This window comes from Eupeodes corollae, chromosome 1, assembly GCF_945859685.1.
Source record: "Eupeodes corollae chromosome 1, idEupCoro1.1, whole genome shotgun sequence".
In the NCBI taxonomy this organism is placed as follows: domain Eukaryota; kingdom Metazoa; phylum Arthropoda; class Insecta; order Diptera; family Syrphidae; genus Eupeodes; species Eupeodes corollae.
In genome coordinates, this window is record NC_079147.1 from 175,184,394 (window position 1) to 175,193,824 (window position 9,431).

General features: G+C 31.8%; 2 protein-coding genes across 2 annotated transcripts; one reads left to right on the forward strand and one right to left on the reverse strand.

Annotated features, from left to right (window-relative positions):
- Positions 1-695: 695 nt before the first annotated feature.
- Positions 696-6,584, forward strand: LOC129940567 (protein bride of sevenless). Its single transcript, XM_056048946.1, has 5 exons — positions 696-1,414; positions 2,965-3,312; positions 3,379-3,828; positions 4,506-5,947; positions 6,021-6,584. Exons 1-5 carry the CDS (start codon positions 1,381-1,383, stop codon positions 6,300-6,302), a joined length of 2,556 nt encoding a protein of 851 aa, XP_055904921.1. The 5' UTR covers positions 696-1,380; the 3' UTR covers positions 6,303-6,584.
- A 1,097-nt stretch (positions 6,585-7,681) lies between these two features.
- LOC129941286 (uncharacterized) lies at positions 7,682-8,962 on the reverse strand. The gene is made up of 3 exons (XM_056049877.1): positions 8,539-8,962; positions 8,363-8,486; positions 7,682-8,308 (listed from the first exon to the last, which is right to left on the reverse strand). Exons 1-3 carry the CDS (start codon positions 8,950-8,952, stop codon positions 7,737-7,739), a joined length of 1,110 nt encoding a protein of 369 aa, XP_055905852.1. The 5' UTR covers positions 8,953-8,962; the 3' UTR covers positions 7,682-7,736.
- Positions 8,963-9,431: the final 469 nt, after the last annotated feature.

The following is a 9,431-nucleotide window of genomic DNA, read 5'->3' on the forward strand; positions in this document are numbered from 1 at the left end:
GACAACACTACTCGCACACACGAATGGTTGAGAGATGTAAGTCATTATGCCTTAATTTATTGTTATTCTTTGTTTTTACTTTTGTGTTGACAAATAATGTTACCTACACTGTTCTGGTCGTTCATTATTATTATTTTTTTAAGCTTTTTATTACCTGAAGTATTTTAATTACATTTTATTTACAATTCAATTTCGAGTTTTTTAAAATATTTTATATACACAAATTATTACTAAATTGAAATATACCAGATCGTACGCAGTTCACTCAACACTTCTGAAAAGAAAAAAAAATCAATTTTTCTACCACTTAGCCAAAAGATCCTCTTGGCTCCGAAGGATATTTAAACGTGTAACCTGATAAAAAGAGTTCAATTTCAATATTGGTGAATCAATTTAAGTGCATAACAACAGTAATTATGATTATCTACTTAGCAGGCTCTGAATTCACAAAAGGGTCAATCGAAAAGGGTTGCATACACGTATGTATACAGGTACATTGGCCCTCATTTGCCCTCTCGGCTGTTAGCAGTTTTATATTTTTCATTTCAGTGCACATTTGGGTAGCATAAAAAAATACTTTTTTTTTAAAGTTCGAATAAAATAACCATAACAACGCCAATCTACACAATTCTGACATAACAAAACCAAACGTCTATTTTGTATGAGCTGACAGTTGGTGGTGTTGTTACGTTAGTTGTATCGTGGCATGGCACTCACCTACCCCTGTCTTTTAAGTTTTCAAGTTAAGGTTTTTTTTGTTTTAAATTTATTTTGCACTTGATGTCAGTAGTTGTTGGTCGCGCTAAACATAGTAATTAGTTAGATTTTATAAACTGGCTCAAAATACATATAAACGGAAATAAACTAATTTAAAATTAAAAAAAAACAATTTCGGCCTGAAATTGTTGAACCGTGAAAAAAACATGTGCATAAAAAGAATCTAAAGCAAGTAGCAAAGTTATATTGACTAGTGATGATTGTGATTGTTTTCATTTAGTAGAATACATTTGTTCTTTAAATAAAATATCAATGAAGTCACGCAAATAACTACATAATAACTAATACAAATAATAACTTTAAAAAAGTTTTGTATGCAAATTAAAAAAGTGTTTTATAATAGAATTAATACCAACAACAAAAATTGTGACTATCTTTAATTCACTATAATGCGATTATAAAAACCAAGCTATGTTACGTTATACTTTTATGAAAAGTTAAAAACACTATATATTACCTAGATACGTACTATACCTACAAACCTACATGCAACATACATTCGTGCAGCATAATTCAATTATTTGTATTAGCCAAATGTGAAAACAAAATCAATAGATACAATTTACGAGGAAACATTATTTTGGATAACCTCCGAGAAACAAAATGCAAATTCAGCGTTGTTGGAGTACAAAAAGAGGTAAGTAGTGGCAGATTTAGATATTATATTGATCATATTTAGAGTTGCTTTGGCCAAAAAGACACACCTAGTAACTTGAATGTTTTGTGTTGTAAAAATAAATTTTTCTATACAGATTAGTTCAATGAAATTGTTCATTAGTCGGTGGTGTTTATTTAGGGTAGCAATGTTCTTATGAGAAAACGTACATTAACCATAATTGTGTAGGTTGTACATGCTTTCTTGAGCTGGGATAATCATGAGAGCCTCGACGAATTCAGAAAAATAATAAAAATTAAACAATGATAGTAATAAATATTAATCAATAAACTTTTAATCCCAAAAATTAACAAAATTACATCGACAAACATGAATCGCTGAACCCTGCAATGTCACAGAAATTCATTAGGCACTCATATATTTTATATTAGCAATAACAAACACAAAAATTTAACAAGCGTGTTTAGGGCCATTTTGTTCAATATTGTTCAACATGCCGGAAAATCCAAATGTGTACAACTCCGGAATTGGTTTTAACTCGAAATTTGATCGTTTATCGTCAACTTGAATATTGTTTTTTTTTAGTATTACAACTCTCACTTCAGAAATTTACATTCAAAAAAAGGGGAATTCATTGTCAAATTTTAATTTTACATTTTTAAATGTGGTTATTCTTTATAACTTCAATTCATTGTAATTATGTCGCATTTTACAGTCGTCAGTCGAAATGAGGATTCAGATTGAAGCTGTGAATTTAAACAAATTCTGAGAGAAACGAAAAGTTGGTACAGCGTGAAGACTTCGCAATCAAATAAAAGATAATATTGATTATATGTCGAATTTTGTATTGATATTTATTATGAAACATTTGAAATCTCAGTTTTAAACAATCGAAGAATTCGATTCGCAGGGTGCGGGGGGAATTAAATTTCAGTGTTTGCGTGTCTGTCATTTTTAGTGTCAAACATCACTTAGAGTGCATCCAATAACAAGATTTATTATTTGTTTCCACATAAAAGTTAATGTTCTGATAAAGATCGAGTTAAACAAATATATGAGTAAGCAATTTGGCATTATTACAGGACTTGCTTTTCAAATAAAACGTTTGCAGTAACACGGTCAAGCTCTAAGCAAGGAAAATTATGAGTATTGTTGTGAATTTTAAATGCCTTGCATAGTTCTTCACAAATTAACGAAGTCAGTGTGATTTTTTTTTAAATAAATTTCTATTGTTTTTTTTCACTTCGAGGGAAAACATTTACATATTTACATACACATTAATTAATCTTATTTTTTGATATGCAGTAGATACTCCTACTTTCCTTGTAGGGCAGGCGGCAAAGCCATGCTTTATCGATTTTTGTAATATAATATTATATTATTTGAACCTACACTTAGTAAAAGACAATAAATCACTATCTATCATAATATAATTGTTCAGCAGTAAGATACAATTTAGTATCATATCCAATAAAATCAAATAAATCAAATTCTCGGAAACTGACCTAGTTTTTGTAAAATGTTCTTCTTTTGGAGCCTACTTATTTAATAAAACATCTCTTTTCTTCCAGCTACATTATGGATACTAATTGGTCTGTGTATCATAAGCAAATCGATAGCTGGGCCAGCAAAAAAGATCCAACCAAAACTTAAACCCAGTACTACAACAAGTACGACTACTGAACCCTCTTCCACGACACAGTTGGCAAGTACAGCTCCAACGATTCCTGTAATATGCGTTGAAGGAATAAAATCTGGCATTTCGGACGAAAATAGATCCACATCTAGTGAAAACAGTTTTGTTCAGATTATCGAAGGTGATGCAATGTTATCGGTTATGACCAGAGATCCCGTCACAGCGATATTTGTTGTGAATCGAATAAACCAGGCTAATTTGGTTAGTGCTGATTTTGAGATTGGTAAGGTTTACAAATATTACATGATTAGAAAAATCCAAGCTTTTTAATCTGAATTTTTTTAATCAGGAATTCGAGCAATTGAAATCAAAGACTCTGAGGTTGTGGAAAATATTCTTATCCAAGAAGTTCAATATCTCCAACAATGTGTCGAACATTCGATAGGTCTATTTATAGACCTCGACATTTATAATATTTTAAAGCATGTAATTGATGATCTAGAATATTATATTTGGCCAATTCCATCAGCAAGGAGTTTAGTTTTTCCGAAGGTGGCTCATCTCTTATACCAGATGCCTTGGGGACAGAAAATTGCATCCGTAGAAATTATTGCTGAGAATTTGGACGTTTACAACGACTTTATGGATGCAGCGAGGAAAGAACATCTGTGTTTAATGCATTTTCGCAGCCCTGATAATATTTACATTGTCTTTGGCAACAAAATGATAACGAACTTTCATGAAAACGGCACAATTTTTGTGATTCCAAATGGGCGAACTTCTAAATCTTTTATCTCAGGTAAGGAATAAATAATTGTATATGTTTTTTATTAATTAAAAATGTGATTTGTAAGCTCTACAAATTCTTCGAGGTGCAAAATGAGAAATAGAACTAACAAATTTTTAATTTTAGACAAGAAGTACAAGTTTCGTTAATTTGATTGCCTGCACCCGCTTAAGAGAAATGACAAAATGACACAATACTGCTTTAACTTAAGCTTATACACTTATCAAAACATTTATTTCTAAAAATGTTTAAAAAAACATGTATGACAAAAGCAAAAATATAAATTTCGTCATGAAAATGTGACAATCGTAAAAAATATTAAAGAAAGGAAATCTTTTTTCATGTAGGATTTTGTTATTGAATGAAACACATAAAATCTAACTAATACGTTTTCAGTATCAGTTTTTTTGACATTAATTACACAACATACAATATTAATTTGATTCTGGAACTATCCTTATGACAGTCTTTGTTTTCACAAAATTGTGCTCTTTGACATCTTCAAGGCAATAATTGTTCAGTACAGTAAAAATATATACGAGTATATGTACACCCTTTCTGTTAGGTCATGACCTTGTTTTTACCATACTCTGCATCAGAACTTTGGGTCAAAATAATAATAAAAAAAATAATTTAATTATTATTTTCTTTTACATCGCTTATAATTATCAAACATCATTCTTTTCTAGGTCTCCCTAATAAATCGTTCCTTTTGATGGAATCGGAGATCGATCTCAGAGTGATAGACGAAAATACCACACAGGTAACTATAGACGAAAACCTCATTGGCCAGACTATTTTCCCATCTAATTTACTTGCGCTTGCTGGCCCTGTTCTTGATCTAACCCATTGGATCAACAATTCTCTTGCAAAGAATTGTAAAAAAGATCATGAAACTTACCTCCTCGAGACTTGCTCAGAATTTTTAACATTTGTCGAAGATTGGGACACCGAAGAACATGTTTACAATTTAATGACAATTCTTGATCAGTTAAAACTTAATCGATTGAGCCACATGATGAATTTTGAAATGTTCCAGAAAACTGAAACCAAAAGCAACGTCACACATGAAAAAATTACTGATCTTCGAGAGATAGCTTCACAAAATTTCATATCGAATGTCACCACCTACTATCACTACAACAATGCCAATGATACGAGACATGAAATGAAGTCAAAATTCGGACAAGTTTTTAACTGCCAATATGTTGATGGAAACAACAAGCGTTATCCATTCCTTTTCGATGGAGAATCAGTGATGTCTTGGAGGATTAAACCAGATCCCTGGATAGCTGCTGGAATGACAGCTGCAGGGCTTGGAGTGCTCATAAGCCTTGCAATATTGGTATTTATAATAACACGCATTTCACTGGGCGATGTCTTTGAAGGAAATCCTGTCACCTCGATATTACTCCTGCTTTCGCTAGTTCTACTCTTCAGCTCGTTTGTTCCCTTTTCAATGGAATATGCATCTGATCACCGCAACTCACATGTGACTTTTGAAGATGCTTCTACTCTAAATACTCTTTGTGCAGTAAGAGTTTTTATTTTGACACTAAGTTATTGCATGACATTCTCGCTGTTACTATGTCGAGCTCTTATGTTGGCCTCGATTGGTTCCGAAGGGGGGTTCCTGTCACATGTAAATGGTTATATTCAGGGAGTTATATGTATCTTTAGTACGCTGGTCCAAGTTGGAATGTCGACACAGCTTATTATCGTTATGCATATTGCAAACGAGAGTGTTTCTTGCGAAAATATGTACTACGGAAACTGGCTTTGGGCTTTACTGGCTTATGACTTTATACTTTTGGTGTTCCTTGTATGTATGATACCGTTTGTGTATCGATCCCAAAGGAACTACCGCGAAGGCATACTTTTAGTTATTGGAGCTATTTTAGTATTTATTATCTGGTGTACGTGGATCACCATGAGCCTTTTCGGAGATGAGTGGAGAGATGCGGCTTTAGCGATGGGTCTTCAAGCTACTGGATGGGCAATTTTAACAGGAATCATGATCCCTCGAACATTCCTAATCGTAAGGGGGATCGAGCGATCTGACATTGCTCAGGCACTTCCATCTCTCACATCACTGGCATTCGCACAGAATAATCAGTACTCATCTGAGCAGGTTAGTCACTATTATTAAACAAAAAGTTTACTTTTTTCCTGAAAACAACTATATTTAATTATCATTTTTGTAGAGTGTTTATGAATGTGTGAATCCTGCGATGAGGAATTGCTCATCTCGTGAGGATGGTATGTGTGAAGTTGGTCATATGCGTCATTCTCAGAGTGATATTCCAACCCTTCCACTTCGTGGTGGTGTAGCCAGACGACAGCAGTTCTTCAATAATATTCGGCAGCAAAATCAACAAAATCAAAGAGGTGCTCCACCACCGCGCCGTCCTATTAGTCCGACGGGTAGTTCACAGCAGTCTTCATTGCCACCATCACCAGTGAACAATAAGATAACTCGATTTTAGGACTTAGATAAGAAATGTGCAATTGGCTAGATCTTCCTTTTAATACATATATTAATTGAAAAGAATTTTAAAAACTATTTAAGATAATTTTTTAGGTTCAAGAATTCCCTCTAAGAGTGATTTTAAAAAAACAACAGAATATTCTAGTCAACTTAATTTTAAAAAGTCATTTAATTTACATAACTTAAAGAAACATAGAGTCAATAGATCTCGAGATTATTCTATTTTACGAATATAAATGTGTAGATCATGATAATAAATTATAATTTTATTTATAAAATGGATGATTGTTTTATTTAAAGGCTTAAATTTAAATTTATAAATTGTTAAGCTAAAACGTGTTTATTAGTTTTCCGGAGTAAACATATATTTTTGGCAGTCAATTCCGTATAAACGCAGGTTCAAATTATTATTTACGTATTATGTACCAAATCAACAAAATCTGGAAATTGTAGTTTTTATATAGAAACATGAAGTACTCTATTTTACATGTCTGCAAAGCAAAACAAAAATTGTTCGGTGGGATGATCCAAATAGATGAAGACTAATTTAAAATAAATTAATAATACATATAATATAAATATCACAGTCCACTGGCAGAGTGATTTAAAACTCCCAATCGTTCCTGTGGACGAGAAGTGTTGTAAAGGTGGAGGGGACTTACAGTTTCAATCCGAATACGAACGTCTAATTTGATTGAACCAAAGACCTCTAGCATGACAGTCCTACGCACTAAACGCAGGTACTATACCTTTTCTGAAACTATTTTTTGTAATATTTTGTTTGCTTAAATTAATACAAATATTGTGGCTGGGAAAAACCTTTAAGATCTCGAACTTATTCCTGGCACTTTGATTACTTCAATACTTCATTGAAACGGTTTTAAACTCAGATAATTTTCAACTGATTGACTTGAAATTTTAAACACGTATTGGAAGTAAATTCTCTTGAAATTAACAATTATCTATCGATTTTGTTGAGAAATTTGTCACTTTTCATTTTTCTAGCCAAAAACCAAAATATTCCGAAAATCCTACATACTTCTTCAGCAGTTAATACTTACATATATACAGAGTGACTATTCCGAAACCTTAAATAAATAAGGCCTACCTTAGAGAGTATTGTTTTTCTACTTACACTATGTTTTAAAATTTGGATTAATGGTTAATATTGATGAATTTGGTGCCCAATCATGGTTTTATCAAAAATACAGAAAAAAGACACGGTGTTAGTTTATTTTTAAATAAACAATTTTCACTATGACGGGAAGGAGGGTTTGAGTGAAGTGAATATCGAACTTTATATGTCATTTGATACCAACAACGTTCTCTTCCAGAATTGTGTTATATAGCAGTAGTGGGTTTATTACAATGACTACAATAGTTGCCAATTTTTGTTAATAGCAAATTGTTTTTATTAAAAAATATATATGAATCAAGAATCATCTCCAATATTTTCTTCGATACTTGGTGAACTCATATCATCAGAACTCTCATCATCTCCATCTCCATCAGCACTATCGTCTTGATTTGTAACATTAATATTTTCTTGTAAGGAGTCATCTTTGTTACCGACCTTTTCATTATTATGTTGGTCATAGAACTTTTGCAACTGCTCCAGTAAATCTTTTACTTCTTGAATGCCAATATCCGATGATTTAGAACTTACAGTCAACTTTGATCCTGGAGGCAAATCAAAATCAGAAAACCCGTCGTTCTTGTGACAGTTATTGCATTCCATTGGCAGTATGGAAGTTTGTGGTTTTGATGAAAAATTACTTGGCAGCTGAATAGATGTTTGTTTTGGATTATTCTGATGGACTGTCTGAGTCAAAGGTTCACTAGGTGGTGCCAAATTTTGTGGATATGGATTGATTACATTTTGTCGGGCATCAATAGGAACGGTTGTAATTACGTTCTGATGCTGATAGAACATTTTGTCGTATTCTGATTTCATGCAAAGGTATCTGAAATGCCTTGAATTTTCTTCCCCGTAATGAATGACTTCTAAAATATAATTTTTTGTTTCAGAATATCAACTAAATTTAAGTATGTACCCACTATTTATTAATTCAACTTGAATCTTTTCTAAAGCATGTTGGTTATCATTTGTTTTTTTAGAAATGATATCCAATTTCATGTTTATGTCTTTCAAGCTGTGAGAAATCATCTCTTGAAGTGATTTCTAAAAAAAAAAGAATTATTTTGCCTAAATCAAAACAAAATATACATTTTACCTCAACAGCCCGTTCAACAGTATTTTTAATCATCATAAAGAACTCTTCTGTATCCTCGTCCTTTTCATTGTCTTCAATAATATTTTTCTTTGTTCCATTTACTTCTGTTTTTTTAGATCTTTCGTGTAGAGTTTCTTCATTGAGCATTGTTTTCTGATCCTTTTTGTCGACAATATTTCGTCCTTTAGATTTCTTCTGACATGCCATGGCATTATGCATGCAAATATCCGTCTTTTCATTTTTTATTTTGGAATTTTGAAGGAAATTTTCATCAAATCGTGTTGTTGGCCCCAGCGAGCCAGCCACATACAGATTTTCAGCAGTTTTTCTGGATTTTTGACGAACCATGTTTTTACGGCAAGGAAACAAATTGAAGCTTTGTTTTATTTTTTTACGAAAATTAAATGAATTCATTGACTTGCTATGTACATATATACAAAAAATACTTTTTGCTTTTATAAAGAAACAAGTGTTTTTAGCCAACCAAATATTTAAACTCGTATGTATGTTGTCTGCGCTGTACGTAAATAAGAATTTTGTAAGTATATAATTTGCGTCCAAAGGTGAACATTTTGGTTAAACCTAAATATCTCACGAATCACGAATTCTAAAGACTTTAATTAGATTTTATATAATATATTGTAACAAACAAGTATATTTTTGGGAAAAAATTCAATTAACGGTTTTTTTATACATAAAAAAAAGAACTGAGAAAAAAAATGTGTCACGTCGAAAATCTTACGAATAAAAAATTAATTTATCTCCAAAACAATTTTGTGCAACGACAATAACAATTTTAACATCTGGTCTGAGAAAAATGGAATTGAGAGTTTTTTTTTATAAAAAATAAAAACCTAAAAACGTTACTCAAAGTTGGTAAAAATCGAATTGAA